Source organism: Bombus flavifrons, chromosome 15 (assembly GCF_040668555.2).
Source record: "Bombus flavifrons isolate JBK064 chromosome 15, iyBomFlav1_principal, whole genome shotgun sequence".
Lineage (NCBI taxonomy): Eukaryota > Metazoa > Arthropoda > Insecta > Hymenoptera > Apidae > Bombus > Bombus flavifrons.
The window spans coordinates 1,999,916-2,017,499 of NC_138456.1; the positions used below are offsets into that span (position 1 = coordinate 1,999,916).

Genomic DNA, 17,584 nt, shown 5'->3' on the forward strand with positions numbered 1-17,584 from the left:
GTGTAGCAAAGTGGAAAGTATTCTTTGTAAAACCCTGTATATTTTTGATGATATTTGAATAACGAGAGTAGTAACTTAAAGCAAGCAGTATATCATTTGATTAAAATTTCTTGTTGTCTTAATTGACTGCTTATCAGTTTTAGAATATGAATAATAGTTTTTTTTCCTAATATCACAATGATAATTACATTCCTAATTTTGATATCAAGGTTTCTTTACAATAAGAAATTGCCTAACACTTTGAGTATCAGAATAGTAAAAACTTTATCCATATTTTCCTTGACACACTAGTCCAAGAAGACCTTGGCTAACATTATTTTATTAGCTAGGGCCTCACTTCTATATTTAATAGCTAATTTTTGAACTTTGCTTTCAAACAATTGTTAACCAGCAATTGTTTATAGCAATAATGGTTGTGAATGTAATATACTTTGGTGTCTTTAGACTGCTTCAACAGACGTCTTTTTCTTAATTAATTTCAAGAAAGACGAGTTTCATTGATACTAAAACATTTTTTTATTGTTAATTTTAACCGTTTCAGCCGTTGAAAACAAATTTAATATATAAAATAAGATAAGAGAAGTGAGACAGACAATATGTTGAGAATTTATTTATGTAGTTTGTTTACCGAAAAGTATTAATAATTAGCATAACATATGGTTAAATGTATTGATTTCATATGTATGAAAAAATTGTATTATTGAATAGGTATCATTGCTAATGCCATTTAATTGATTACACAGATATAAAAAAGCTGTATAAAAGTTGAAGTATGACATTGTTTTCATCCATGCATGAATCTCAAAAAACTGCTGTATAAATAGTTACAACAAAGGCTCATATTTAATTTTATGTTAATCAGTATTTATTAATAAATCTTCAATTTGATCGATCGATATTTACATTATAGAACTTAAACAACCAGTTGGTATATTTCTGAACAATTCAAAATTTGTATTCATTTAATATATTAGTAATATTTTAATAAAAGTAATAGACAGTAATACTTAATTTAAATGTGATGAAAGGACACTGGGATCGGTTACACGAAAAGAAAAATATCTGTAGATAATTTGCAATAATAAAGAGGTAATTATAAATATATTACAAAGCAATATTAACATGCCAATATATTGCTGCCAATTTTCAAGAATGTATAATTACTTTACAATAATAAGAAAAATGGAAAAGCTAGATACAGACAATATATGAAATTTAAATTAGGATTTCTCATGGAAAAAGGCACTTGAAGATCCACAATTTATTTAAAAGTAATTCGAAAATTTTTTTACATTAAATAATTTTGGTAATTCGTAAAGATTTTAAGTAAAAGTTTGTAATAAGGGAAGTCCAATTTTTTCAAAATAGAACCAGAACTATTATATTACTAGCGCGTAATGTTAATTTCAAAATTTAAAAGCTGAGTATTAATGCGTTATATATCTGAAAATACATATTTCGATAAAATCCTTTGTTTTGGTATGTCGAAAAGAAAAACGTATTTTTAAAAGGATAAAGGATAATTTAGACTAATTCGTGATATTTCCTTTTATTAACGCAAATTAATAACACGCAAGGAGTGAAATAAATAAAAATATAATTTGTTTTCTTACATATCGCGTTATTGTTTTGCATAAATAATATGCCAAGCTTTTGGCATTCAATTAACTAGGAAAAGAAGATTATTGTCATCTAGATACAAATTTTAATGTATTCAAATATTAAATTTATAACTATTTTTTTATTATGCAACCTATATGTGATCATATGATATTACAAATTTAGGAAACGTGTGTACGTAATTTGGGGTGATTCTGATATTTAATTTCTGATTTTATATATTTAGGTTTAGAAGGTGAGCAGAGAATCGGATATTTATGTTTAATGTAAGAAAAGAACACAGTGAGATATATATATATATATAGTTAAAATAATCATTTTATAATATATCAAACGAAATAAATCTGGTACCGAAGGAAATTTTGTAATTTATTAGGAACTCTATTTAAGTAAGTAGTCGAAACTATTTTGTTAAAATTAATGTTGATGTTCATTGAGAATCTTATAAATAATTTATTAAATAATCTTCTCACACATGATACAGGATAAATCTACCACCATATACGTATATACGTATTTCAGAAGCTCTACGGTCGAGCCCATTTACCATTTTAGTGTCATTTCCAACATTATCGATTCGACGTAGAATAAGATAACAACATTTGTGGTGGTGCACATATTATACATTGAAGCTACAAGATAAAATTGCAATATATCTCGATAATTATAGATATAAAATTCTATACTTCTACAATATTATTTGTTTATTTTTATTATAAAGCAAATGACTAAAACGGAGCCTCTTTTCTGTACAGAACCAAAACTAGAACAGAAATTATTTTTAGGAATAAAATCATTTATTTAAAAGGAAACAATATCTCGTTACACATCACCAGAAAGATCCAAAAGCTTTCTGATCCGCTGATTTGCAGTTTCTGGAATCAATAAGAATTTCGCTACAGTCTAATGAAGTAGCCTGTACTGTTTACTATATAAATCATAATTCATCTATCAATTATATGTAACTACTATCAGTTACAATTCTGGACAAAAAGTTTTATAGTTTTATGTTTCAAAAATTAATATTGTGATATATTATAATAATGATCGTGCTCAGATCTCACCGCGTGGAGGTTGTTGCGTCTGGATATCCACCCTAACTATGTCTCGTCTATCTTCCTTTTAATTTCACTTCAAACATCATACAAACATAATGTTAAAGGAAAAAGAAAGAATTCATACTCTTCTATATCAACCAACATTTTGAAGGTTCAAGGTAATTTGTATTTGAATTAGATCAGATATTACGAACGATATTAATTCGAAAGTCTTGCAATAATTTCAAATTCTATTCTGATACCATTCTAATACGACACCTAATACTATTTTCTAAGGAATTATAACAATTTATAACGAGAAAAGATCTAAAAACAATCACAATATGTCTCACGATACGCAACGTTAAAGCACACGTGCTTATCGTTTCGTCATAACACGAATGTATGAATGATTCTAATGCAACCGTATTAAGAGCTTCAGTCGAAATGTGAGCAGCTCAATAGCTTCGTAGGATCATATATCAATGGTACATGATCAGTGATCACCTCTGTGCAACTCTCCCAGTTGCACCGGATAAAATGTGTTTTCAACGTTACGGTGAAAGAGTTTTAGATTCTTCATAAAGGTAATACTACTGAAGAAACGCAACAATTATTCATTAACGCAACGCTAATGAAGAACGTAATTAAGCAAATAACCCATGGTAACCGAAATACAAAGTTTCTCTTTGACGTAATCAACGATGAAATTCCCCGAGGATGCGAAATTTCCGACGGCGTGATTAATTTTTCCGTGTGTTGTAGAGACGTCTTTTGCGGTTTGAAATCGCGAACTTGGTCGTTCGAACAGACAGAGCAAAAATCTGTCGGAGTCAGGTGGGCGCGTTCGAGATTCCTTGAATGAGTCCGTCGAAGGATATTCGGTTAGACCTCCTCCTGATGCGGCGATCCGACGTGATCTGGATCGTTGTTGGTATCGCAAGGAGGGGAAGATCGGCACGTTGCGTCGCGTCATGGAACGAGCGATGCGAGACACGGATATTTAGGAGAGTCGAGTTGTCGGGAGGGTAGTTATGCAGAGTTGGATGCCAGAATTTCGGAGCCTCAAGCTAATTTCTCTGCCTGGTCGCCATTACCACAGGGTGACTCGATTCACTTTACCAGCCGAAAGGATATCGGATGGAAAAAGATTGAACGCGGAGCTTTACACAGGAGGTTCGAAGGATTGGCGAGGATTATCAGGATATTCCGGAGGCGAGTAACTCGATCAATGAATATCTCCTTTTTCCTATTCTCGCCGATATTGATATAGGGTGACTAACTGGCTTTTTGTTTACGAAGAGATTGTAGGGTCTGTTGTGTTCTTTCCTTTTTCAGATATCGCACAATTTTCAGAATGGAGTTCCGTTTGATCGCGCGGCTTAAAAAAATAAAGTAGAGCAAGTTTCGTCGCGCGATAACGCGCTTCTTTCTGGAAACCTGGTTATAATATAGAATAGTATAAGAAGTAGCGTTAGATATCAGCGTTTCTTATTAAAATGCGATCGGGTAACGGCAATTTTAGGAAAAGGTATATTCAACGCGAAAGCGGTTATTTACTGCTTCAGCATCGTGTAGCACCTTAGTCTTATCCTGCTTTAGAATCATGCCACCATTAACGCGGTACTTTCCTTCTAGGGACACCCTATAAATTAAAATAGGCCACCCTACATGGACGCGGTAATCGAGAAAATGTAACGAAGGTTTGACGTATAAAGGAAGTATCAAAGCCTAAGAGATACAAGCATTAAAGTTACTTTCACGTATATTAAGCTAGCGTATCACGAAAACAATGCAAATATTCTTTTAAAGTTCACCGATTTTCATTTCTTTGTTCCATTTGTCATGTTAATTTCATTTGGTGGTCAATATCGTGAAAACGAAGAAAAGGTGGTAAATGAATATGTCTTCAAAATTCTCTGACGTTTCACAACATTCTTCTCGTTATTCCCAGTTACGCGCTAATGATATTTTCCATATCTGATCGCTTCCATCTATTTTTCCAGTGTTTTGCTGCTTTCGAGTAATAACACTCGTTTCTTTCGCCGAACGAAAATCTTGAAAAATATCTGCATGGAATTCGCAGCATATACGCGTCACAAGTAACGTAGCTGTTTCATGTTTGTAAGAAATCGTTTGATGATTACCATTAATTTTAAAACGTATCAGACATCATCTTTCAAAATCCTTGCACGATAAATATTCAAAATTTATGTCCCCTTATACACGATAAATCAGTACACCCAGTTCCTGATACGAACACTTTATCAGAAAAATTCTTCTTCGCATCTTCATATGCATAATTCAATTAAAACTGCCTAACAGCTGAAGCGCGATCAACCATGTATACATATACATGTATCTTCCTAAACCTTGACAACGTATAAAGTATGGTATAATTTCAAAAGTCTGCTCTCGAATGTCTATAGATTTTCGCAATTGTTTCGAACGTTGTAAAAAAAATACCTGACCCATGCCGTTGGCAATAATAATTGTGCGATGTATGCCTCGGAGAATGATTGGTCGAACCTTATAAAATATGTTCTCTAGGCGAACTCATAGAAAGAGATATAAAGGGATGAAATCCGCAGATCGATTTGGATGGGTAATCGGTCGATTCTTTTCCATTTTTAGGAAAGGAGGCAGAAGGAAATCGATGGAACGATAGAAAAAGGGTAAAAAGAAGGAATGACCAATGGCCGAATGATATTGCAACGTTGGAACGAGCATTGATTCACCAATTCCGGCGCGACGTCGGTCGTATTGAACTTGATCCCATTTCTTGCAGCCCAATTAGCCCACATATAGATCCGCCCATGCCGTGTCGTGTGGGGTGGCTTTCAGCGGGAGTGTGCGCAGTGACAGGTAAGCGCGCAGCTTCTGGGGTTGGAGAAAAGGCAGAGCAGAGGAGGCAGCCCCGTGAACCCGTGGCGATGCCTCTAGGTAGGCACGTCGCGACTCCCGATGCCGAAACATCCTCGACCATGTCGGGTGCCGGTAACGGGCCACCAGTTTCCACGTTCTCGTTCGTACAACGGCCGTCCTCATCTTGGTCACCTGGCCCGACCTCGTTACTGCTGCTCGCCGGACCAACTCGATTAATAATCGTTTAATCGGTCCTCGTACCTTCTCTCCAGCCGACCAGAGACACGCTCGTTCGCGCCGGATCCGCCTCGACGCTGCCGCCGCATCCTCGGACATCCGTGGCCGAGGGAATACATATATATTTAGAGAGGCAGACTACTGTGGAGGGGGGACTGTGAATCTGGAGCACGAACAGGTGGTGCAACATCAGTCGAGAACTGGAGAGGATAGATATATCGGGGGAAGAAGTAACAGGTACTGTGTCTCCAAAATCGCTTCGCTATACTATACTTCCCTCTTCCCTCGTTTCTTCTTCTCTTTCTTTCCTTTCTTCAATTTCTTCTTCTCGTTTTATTCTTGATGTATGATTTTTTTTCTTTTTTGGCCATTGGTTCGTTTGGAACGTACGATGCGGTTCGAACGGTGCGAATTGCGCGCGATTAATCCGCTGAAGCATCGTTTGCCGCAGCGAGCGCCTCTTTCGTTTGATGCGGTTGTATTACGGCGTCGCGTCGTCGAGTGGATGCTGCCGCATGGTTATTCCCAATGAATAGTATACCGAAAAGAAAGCTGTATCCTTTGATGCGGCTGTCGGTATATCGCAGGATGTTCCGTTACACTCCGGTGTTCCACAAACGTTATCTATTCGAGTTGGAACGTGTTTGATCTTATGCATTCGCGAAGCGTATATGCACGTACTTCACGAGTTACAGATACCAATAGTCACGTATAACGACTATGTTTTTAGTCTAACGACTTATGTCTTGGTGGATTTTGTTTTTTTTTTTTGTAAATGGTCGTGTAGATTTTAATGCGGGAGACAAACATGATTTAATCCACGGTCAGTTAGCAACGTTGATTTGCTACATCGCAAAATGTGGAGTTAGATAAAAATTGAAATAATAAGTTTTGAAAAATATTACGTAAAATTTCATGCAAAATTTGAATCTATCTAGTTACTTTTTCTATTCATACGAAGAGATGTTATCTTGGCCAAACTTCCACATTTTATTTATACTGACACATATGGAGGAACACAGATACATATCTCGATTTTACACTTGGTTTCATCAAATTATAAAGTTACAATCGTCGGACAAAAATTTAGTCCTCCAGAGATTCGGATGGAAATTTTTGATTCCGAATGATACAAATCACAGGATAACGAAAGTTTAAAATACTGTTTCCAAGCAACAGGCATATATGTATGTATATACACGTATGTAGATATGTAAATACATATGGACGTAGCGAACGATAGTGTAATATCCGGCCTGAAGCAGATCTCGTTTGTGAAACGGAACGTAAAACTCTGGACCGCGTGTCGACAGCAAAAGATAATGATGCGCGTGTAATGAAATTCCATGAATCACAGGATGCGAGCGTGTGGATTTTCTGACAAATAAATGAATATTTCGATAAATAAAAAACCGTTAATCCGATACGTGGTAGCGACATTTCATTCGTTTCCCACATCGAATAGCGTTAAACGACGACAACGAGCAATCTGGAATTTTTAGTTGGTTCCGGAAAACAGCAGATGAGAATTTTAAAATAAACATTCCTCTGTTTTAATTATTTAGGTATCTCGCTATAGAGGCGACTGCGTTTTTAATCGAAAGTCTAACAGATTCTGCCACGATATAATTAATTTAAACGATTAAACGCTAAATAAACTGCCGAATTTTTATGTAACGCCACTAATATTCTCTTTCGAAAAAAAATTTTTCTGGACACTGTGTCATGTCTGAGTGTTATTTGATCAAATAAAACTAAATATATTTATTATGCTAACAAAAGGAAATAGAAGCCGGAAAAAGTACAAAATTGAATTATAGAAGTTCTTTTTGAATTATAAAAGAAATATTACGCAGCAATATCGTCATTAATAAATATAAGCTTAATCTTAAACAAAATAAAATATAATGATTTAAATGTATCATTTGTAATATTGTTTTATGATTATTGTTATATGACGAATAATGGGAAATCCTACCGTGCATGCACAATAATACTAAGTCCAGTTTATTAAAATAAGGGTTTAATTAATTGTAAATATTTAATTACGCACAAGTATACATATATTTGTTTATATTGTAATTACTTGCCGTTAATGACAGTTATATAAAGAAATATTATTCCGCTGATAATATTTCAATAAAAATATACGATATGAAATAATTGACTTATTAAACAAAATTGCATTTACATGTACTTTACATAACGTTTGAATGTATTAAGCAATGTTTATGAAACGTGTTACACTACATTAGAAAGTACACATTAGGTTAAGCTATGAGCAATCATGTCGCGTGTTTTTTTATACTTTGCACACGTAAGAAATAGAAGAGTAAACAACTTTGAGGCTACACAAGTAGCACCTATATTTCTTTGCTATAATTTTTAGATTTATCTTTAGAACGTGTAATTATTTTGACACGTTACATTGCAGTATTTCACGTTACGAAAGATTCAGCCTTACGCATAAATTTCTTGTATCTTAAATTGCGAACGAAATTACGAATTCAGCTATAAATAAACTAAACGTAAGTTGCTATAACTTCAAAGAAAGTTTCGACTAAGAGTACTTATGCGACGTCCATTTGCCCAACTGTATGTACGTACTTGCAGAACCAACGTTAGATATTCTTGAAAAGCTATGTACAATTAACCGCGGATCTGCCTCACACTGTCTATACACGACCTCAAATTTTATGCGATTTTTCATATGCGTTTAATTATGCACTCGGTTTTAAAATATCTCATGGTTTCTATCATTACGTTCGTACGCGTATCACAGACCTAGAAAAACAATGATATCGATGGATATAAAGTTTCTGTTATCAAAATACCGTCTCCCGCGCGGAAACTGTTTTAGAAAACATACGAATGCTATTATTCGCATATTTTGTTTCACAAGCTCGAACATAGAGAAAAAGTAATGGAAAATAGAACTGTAGAGAAATAGAACGTACGAAACGCGTTGAAGATAAAAGCGTTAATACGAATATCGAATGTTGTTACGGTAACGTCACAGTTCGGTATAGGACAAGTAAGATTTTACAATTTATCTTTACGGTTATACAATTTTCGATTATTAGGCGTACAATTTATGCGATAGTCGTATATTTTTCTTCTTTGTTTGATAACACGGTATGATGATTAATCCTGGTATAACATATTGCTCGATATATTAATTAGAAGATGACGTATTTATTTAGAACGAAGTTGCACTTCACGTTAATTTGAAACTGATAAATACACCGATTGCTAGTTCAATTTGTTTGAAATAAAAGTAAGAAAGAAAAAGTTGTTAAGGAGACGCATTACCATACTCGTTATAAAATTCATGGCCTGTTCTATTATTACTTTCATTTTGAAACTTCCTTTAAAACACGATTGTAATCTATTTTACTTATCGGATCATTTTATACGTATACATGATATTCAAAAAGGAGTGGAACAACAAGTTATTATAAAGTGTACGTAAGTTTCTGATAATTCAAGAAGTTGAACAGTTTCTTTTCTCCTACTTGCCTTGTTTAGAACCGTGGTGGGACGCGTTGTTGAAGAGGCTCAAGAAATTGGAGTTCCTAAGATACTTATACCACGATAAACGTCCGTGCGCAACATCACGACAGCACGGTGCTATTTTCTACGTCATCGCACCCTATACAAGGTATTCTGGACAATCAATATTTATCGCGTGGATCGTCGAAAAGAAGCTTCGCCAACGACCTGTGATCATGCTCAGCCCAAAGATGCAAAGAACTGGTAAGTTGCGAGCGAAGCCATTGCTATTTTCAACATTCTCGACTCAATTTATGCGTCGGTCGATATGTCTTTCAAAAGCATTCGTTGCAACTCGACCGGAACCCTTTTATCAAACGTGCACTGCGAAAATATAGCAGTCTGATAAAACACGAATATTAAACTGAAAAATTTGTTTCGGTTGAATATTTAATATAGAACACGCACGATTCGTTTGACAGATATTCGAAATCAGCTTTCCGGAAACAAAAATTGGTGCAAAAAGTCCATGGCTTCGTGGTTCTTGTTTACTAAAAAATAATTCGTTACACTTTCATACAAAAAAAAAAAACCGTGTATGTGACGATTCGGTCAAACGTTTTCGTTTCCTGTTGCCTCGAAATTTTACAAATTCGTCAAAAATACTATTTTACGTACATCGGATTACAAAAAGAAATACGATCAAGTCCCTTTATTTTCGCTAGTTTTCTACTTTTTCAACTTCAAAGGGTAACTCCTGTTTCACGTTTCCACGGCCTTTGGTTAACGAATACTTAGCAATTTTTCACGTAAAGGGTGAAGACGCGTTAGAAAATAATTCTCACATGTTTCGTAATCGATTCGGTAAAATATCATTCGTCGATTTAAATAAAGCAATTCCCAGAGAAGCGAAAATAACTTCTCGTCGAACGAAGAAATATACTTGCAGGTCTACCAAAAGTAACTTGCCATGATGGATGACTTCTGTAAAAATCACATCTGTCTGTCGACTCGCTTCCATACACGAGGAAACTTTTCCTTCGCTTGTACCGTAATTAAGTTTAAGTTGAAGTTGTGCTGCAACAAATCTCGGTGTTTTTCAGATTTGAGTAGATCGAGAACGTGCAAAACACGCGTCTCGGAATATCCTTAACTTTACGATGGATTGCTCGCCGACAGATCGGCCAGAAGGGATCGCCGTGAGATCTTTCTCGTTAATTGGTTCTACGTTTGTAAAGCTTGTTTCAACAGAGATATTTGATTTAGGATACTAGGAAACATTAGGAAATCGTGTAATTTCGTCGCGACTGCAAATTCCAAATTTCAAACTTCAAATCTTTTCTTTCGATGCTTCTATAGATGAAAAAAATTGCATCTAGAATATTTTACCGAGGATCCTGATTTGTTCAAAACATAATACAGTGTTACTGCCGCGGATGTAGGAACAGGAACAGCGTACATTCCATGGCGCATGAAAATCGCGCATGGGATTCGATATAAACGTTAGTGCGTGAAAACTTGTCACAAGTTTGTACTCCGCGTGTTAATTCAATGCAAGAATATTCAGATTACGCGCATGAGTGATAGACCTATTTCAAACTCTATGCCAATTTAACCCATACGAACATTTGCGTTATCGAATAACGCTATTCACATTCATATTACCAACTTCTAGTCGCTATATCGTATAAATTCTACGGAGCCATTTGCATCTGTTTTTACAGGAAATTAGTAACGTCGAACTTTCTCACGGAAGCATTATTTATGCTAGAATACGCGCAACGGATGCATTATTTAAAAGAACGTACAAGAATTAACGACTGGTCGTTTTGAATTTTCTAATAATCGTGCAATTTTCGATGTATCTTCTTGCAAAAACGCGATGAAAAGTTTAAAATTACAACAAGTTTAATCGTATAATGCAAAAAGTTGGTGGCAGAGAAGATCGGCGAGGGCGAAGCGTTTTTTCCAAGTAAACTGTCTCGTTAAGTCGACCGGTAACGTGGCGAATAAATTCATCAGAGAAGAAAAATGACACGATAACTAGGCAGCATCAGAACGCGCATAAATTATGGATTCGGCTACAATTCCTACCATTTCACGTGTGATATTCGTTGTATATTTCAGTGAGGGTGAACGACTCGCAGCTCATCATGCTCTCGGAAAAAGCTCATTACGATCACTCGTTCACTGGATATTTGCACAAACGAACCGCCGACTCGGCCAAGTGGCAATTACGATGGTTCGTTTTATATCAGGTGAGTGATACATACGTCAATTTTCGTGTTGATCATCCTGTCGAAACTTCGTATTTAAGGGGAAAGATCTGGTTCTTTGAACGAATCAAAGAAACTGTTCGTGTGGAAGTTGTGTGCGCGTGCACGTAACGATGCAGTTTTCCACGATAACTGGTGATTTAACGTGATAAGTAGCTACATCAGCGTATCCGAAACTAATTAGGAAAATCTGCCTGGCCGAGAAATTTTACTCATCGCTACTTGAAACTGCTTTTCTTGTATATAATTAATACATATATTAATTTTCCTTTTACGTACCATCGCTTTTAGGTAAATACAGTTACAAATTTCGTAAAAGCAAAATTTTTCGTTTAAATGCAGTTCCACCAATGTTTCCTATCTTTTCCTTTTCTTTTTTTTTCATTCTTTTCCGTGGTCGTATATTCCGCTTCGTTAAAATGTAACAACAAACATAGTTTTTCGAAGCTTCAACTCGTGTTATCGTATAAGTACTTTTACATTTACCCTATAGAAACTGTTGCGCGTAACATGCAAATGAAATTTTCACGTCATCAGGCGAGCTCTTCTTCCCTCGCTTCGAGAAATAGTCGAAAGTTTGCTTTTAAATTTAATGTCGTTATATTTCGTTCTAGACGTATGACGATGGCTATATATGTTACAGAATTTGCTATTCTACTATGAAAATGAAAGCTGTTCGAGACCCAGCGGTGTTGTTTTGTTGGAGGGTTGCTACTGCGATCGCCTCATCACCGCCAAAGGCAAAGAGCCAGATAAACAGGTAAGTGTATACCGCTTCTACTACCTGTGCAGTGTTAATTCTGTCTACGTGGCTCAGTTACACACGTATTATGCGAACGTACCTCTCGACATTTTCTTCGAACAATGATTTACAACGCGCTGGGTAATTAATCTCGGTTCTGCACGAGCAAATATGTAGAAGGGTCTTTTTCGAATATTTTTCGTATCGTTTTTATTTCATTTTCTCCTCGTCTCGCGTTTCTCATAAAAATCTCATATTCGTAATATAGTACGTAAAATTTTCCCTCGTTTTTAAACTGACATGATAGGCAGAGCCGTAACGATATAGTCTCGGATCGACGCCCAACTATCGTAGCGAGAAACTGTGCGCCTAGGTACACGTAGCTAATTCCATTTGTCCTTTTCCTCAAAGTACAGATAATTTCGCTGTTCCTTTGAAGATTACCGAGACCGGCTGTCATTATGCTTTAAGCTTAAACCCATGCATTTCGCGTGCACGCACGGAATTGGGGTCAAGTATCGTGCAAAACGAGCCACGTGTAAGTGGAGTACGCTTTTAGAAAAACTCGTGGACGCAAACCCTGGTGCACGAGATTCAGGTTCGCGGCCCTTTGTCATCGCATTAACACGACCTCACTTGTCGACTTGTGCATTCGCGTAGAGTCGATTGAGCAGAGACGATGCGTCGTTGTACAATTTACGCGGGCTTTAGTATATCAAAATTACGCGTATAACTTCCGATGCACGATTTAACTCGTTTTATGTGATCGGTTGCGTTAAACGGCACTCCTCTAGACTCGTGGAATAATTGCCCAACGATGATAAAATAATCGCGAGAACGATAACATTGATATTGAGAAAAGAGAGAATTTATAGACAGCTAGGATCGGTGGAATCGGTGTCTGGATGCAACGACAAGTCGAACAATGGGCAGACGTGAATAAGTAGCGTACATAGCACGATCTATAGCAGTCACTGAGATAAAGAGCCGTGTTCTCGATAACCTGATATCTGATGACACATCTCCAACGACAACGGTATACCAATGTAGGATATTCGTTAATTATACTGTCTGATGATTTTGGGATAGGCGTTTAAAGGAAATTACGAAAATTCAACTTAACGATATAAAATAAATAAATTTCTATAGAAATGAACGTTTGCCATTAAGCATCGTGTACCAGAATGATACCTTCCTTTTCGCTATTCCCCAACAGTATCGATGAAAATGCCGTTTTATGGTTGAATTTGTTTAAAGATTAATCTTTCCGCTCACTTTTCACATATCGCGATGGAATTTGCGAAAACGTTGCACGATATCTTGTATCTTTACATAAATATACATGTAATGCATAAATTAAATACGATAAAATGTATACGTTGTATTTCTGTAGCGTGAGAATGAATCGGTGAAAATATCAGGTAGGGAGTACGAGCAACCATGAATATTTTGTTTGGCAGATCTTCCTTTGTCACGGTACTACCATCGTGAAAGTACTTTCCGACGGTTGTTTTACAGTACCTTGTTATTTGAAAGTTAGGTTGCGATTTACGAAAAAGGGAGAGTCACTGCAGAGTATGTTGGAAACTGATTGATACGGTTCGTTTTACGTGACTGTTTTGCATACTGCGTTTCTTCTGTCCATTGTATTTGTTCGGGACAACATTGGAATTTCGAATGCGATTTCGTTGGGTAGTATAGAACAATGTAACAACTGTTTCTTCTCTCGTGCTATCGTAAGAAATAAACGACAGGTCATTGTTGACAGAAAGTTGGAAAGCATTGTCTCTGTTCGAGGAACGTAATAAATTTTGCAAAGACTCGATTAATCTTGAACAAGTTGTTGCTAATTATTAAAACGCAATCTTCGTCTTTAAAGTGTGTTAATAATTTATAAGGCAGCTAGTTCACGATATTACGATAGGGACGTTTATTCGATAATTCTTTCATTATTAAATAATTTCTTCGTTATTAAATAATTCTCTCGTTATAAAATAATTCTTTAATTATTCACGTTTATGTTTTCATATTTATCAAGAACGACACGAAAGAGAAAACAGTACGAAAAAAGCTTATTACCATCAAAGTTACATATTTATTTTCATTTATACCGGATAAAGCACTCTCTGACTACGCGCTTATGATTGTAAACTAATTGCACATGACGTATTAATGCATAAGCCGATCTATCGATTTATTCAAAGGTCGCTCGACCTCACCAGGTCAATCCTTTTTTTATTTTCCTTTTTCGACATGCGTTGTACAATATTTTCATTGTTAAAGAACGATTACGAACTTAGCGAATCTCACCTATCATCACACTGTTATTACACTTTTTATACCGTTTCGTGTGCACGCACCTATTTGCATATCGTACGTTATAAAGTTCATATCCTATATTTTTATAACTACTGACATGATTCAATTTAATTAAAATTGGCAATATTTCGCGTAAAATTTACCAACTAAATAACCAGACTGCTATATAATAAGTGTTCTTTATTAAATCGAGCACTCATCGTATCAATTACTTTATCGCGAGATCGTCGTAAGAACGAAAATCTAACGATACTTTATGAGAATTAATTAATCAAGCAACTGTGCTAGAATTATATTTGTTTCATGTCATTCGCTCTACTGTACGTAAGTAGAATATTTGGAAAAAAGTCGTACCGCCATGCAGAAAGCGAAACGAAACAGTCGACATATTTACGATCTTTTATCGTCACGAGAAATGTCGCTTAACTTGCTTAAATAATCAACGTATCTCCGAGTTTGAGTCGGTGAACAAACGGTTCCTTCCCTAACTATAACGTAACACCTGTTTGACTGTTAACCATTCTCATGACTGAGCGATCGAATTCCTGGAACAGCGTTCTTCGAGTCCAATAGTAATTTAACTTCAATGCATCTGTGATAATAATCACAACAGGGTCTTCTCGTTGCTTCCTGACGCAACTCTGAAATCTCTTTTCAAAGAATAAAATATTAAGGGAATAACTTGCTTCGATGTACAATGTACATACATATGTATGCATATACCATGATCGTTGCCTTCAACCACTAGAGATCGAAGTGTAAATTAATCTCTCACCTCAAACAAGTCCGTTTCGAGGTGGAAAAAGTTTGAAGGGTACTACTGCTGGGCGATAATTGAAAACACAGATTCAATTTCTGACGAAATTCTGTTCCGAACAAAGTTTGAAACGTTTTAAGGCTTCAGAGTTTGATTCTGTGAACTGCTTCGAATTGACATTGGATTTTTAATGCTATTTAGTAGTCCTTCTTTGGTTATTGTAGTCGTCGTGTGTTGCACAGAGGCAAAGTCTCTTGTAGCAATTTTTTTTTTTTTGTAGAGAATATTTTAAAGCTAATTCTTATGAAATATCGCCGTAGTTAGATGATCTAAGCTAAAAACATTCGCCGATCTATCGATCCATGTATTTCATATCAGTGAAGAAGCTATGGCAAACAAGTTGCACTTCGTTTGATTAACAAACAAATTGCATTTCGATCTTTGAACAAACAAGTTCCATTCCAAGCATCGATCAACTCATCTGCATTTTAAGCTGCAAAGTAAACACGTATTTACGAATAAAACAAATAATCAATTTTTAACGTGTGACACAAAGAAATTAATGTCGACTTGGCAACAATTTTATATAAAAGTAGAGAGCTGTTATATGTACCTACGATAAAGGAAACAAACGTCACTCAACTAATGGCTAACGGGATATATTTTAACGATAATTAATAGCAGGAGCAACCGATGTAAATTGAGGATGTAAAATATTGGGATGGGATACGAGAACCGTAACGAACATTAACGCGGTGTCATGGAATAAAAGGAGATGACGAAGGTTGTAAAATTCATGAAATGAAATACGACAAACGAACAGACGCAGAGTAACAGTGGAAATTGGTAAATTATTTTGCGATTATCGAGCGAAGAACCAGGCAATGATTTTTGCTTCGATATGTAGAAATGTGAAAATTTCAAAAGTACAGGTGTACGTGCTCGTGGTGTGTGTGTGAGAGAGAGAGAAAAAAGAGAAATAATTCAGAAAGAAGATACGGCAACGGTCTTTGTCCAGCCATAAGCAGGATCTATTTAATAGATCGTTTTATTTCGATAAATCTCTTCGAAGCTCTTTGATCGAACTAGAATTGCCACTTAGTTTAGCGTTGGTGTGCGCAAATTCCGTTTGCACGACGAGCTTTGAGAGGTTCCTTTCAAACGGAGGATCCTCGCATCCTCCACTGAGAAATCAATTGCAGCCGTTAGCCTTGACGTGACGAGCGTACACGAAACAATGACTACGGCGAACATCGTCGTTCTTACGTCGAAGTGCTCGTCCCGTTTTAGCGTACCATTGTCTCACGGCTAGCATTGTCTCCCTTTTACTTAGTCTCGAAAGGTGGTTGAAACTACTCTCTCGGTTTCGTCTTCATCTTTCTATCCTGGCTGTAACGTTTGCGATGGGATCGGAATGGATATTGCCCGTTTCCTTCGAATTGCGAAATCTGACGATTTATAGTTTAAACACTGGAATCTTTGTTCTTCGCAGAACAGGGTTTCATACTTTTCATCGATACATCTTTATTATATGTTAATAGCAGTTTTAATAGCAGCAAATACTAACGAAAATTGTACGTGGAACCTCCCTTGTTTTGAATTTAGCAATTATGTAACCTATTACCATATATACATAGTTTTGCGTAAATTCTGTTCGTAAATGAGCTCGTTATTTGTCCGAGTGTTTATACAGAGTTTATAACAACTTTGTTAACGAGTTTAGATTCTATCGGTAGTTAATACGACCTCCTATCGAGACAACCTATCAAATTTTCGAATTGCGAACCTCGGTTACAATGGCGTTCAGGAGTTGCTGGCTTCAAGATTAAAGTAGAGAAACGAGAGTCACAGAATGGCAATAATCGATTGATATAATATCAGCTGACCTACTCTCTATACGATCCGTCTAATATCTCTTTTAATAACTGCATTGTATTCGGATTGCGATGCTGTTTACTGTACGTTTAATTCCGTCTCTACGTGACGCTGCAAAATACAGCTGTCTGCATCTCCACTCTGTGTTTATCCTTGGAGCGCAAATTAATTAAACGTCTGCTCGAAAGCAGCTGCCGCAAGACCCACAAAACCCGAGGAAAAGGTCTATGAAAAAATTGCGAAACAAAAGTACAGCTGCTTTGGCAGTGGATGGCCTTTCTTTTTTCGCGCTGCTGTACCAGTTTTATCAGAGGCTTACTCTCCGTCTTGTACATCGGATCTACAACTTGTCTTCTATTATACT

The 17,584-nt window shown here is 36.1% G+C and overlaps 1 protein-coding gene across 5 annotated transcripts in view; it reads left to right on the top strand.

Moving 5' to 3' along the window:
- The first annotated feature begins 5,554 nt into the window (after positions 1 to 5,554).
- Positions 5,555 to 17,584, top strand: part of LOC138187574 (ras-specific guanine nucleotide-releasing factor 1) — a 52,312-nt gene continuing 40,282 nt past the window's right edge. For all 5 annotated transcript variants that reach the window (XM_069128499.1, XM_069128500.1, XM_069128503.1 and 2 more), the window contains exons 1-4: positions 5,555 to 5,996; positions 9,288 to 9,515; positions 11,379 to 11,509; positions 12,171 to 12,287. In XM_069128499.1, coding sequence (XP_068984600.1) covers positions 9,488 to 9,515; positions 11,379 to 11,509; positions 12,171 to 12,287 — 276 coding nt within the window. In that variant the 5' untranslated portion in view covers positions 5,555 to 5,996; positions 9,288 to 9,487. The remainder of the gene's footprint in view (positions 5,997 to 9,287; positions 9,516 to 11,378; positions 11,510 to 12,170; positions 12,288 to 17,584) is intronic.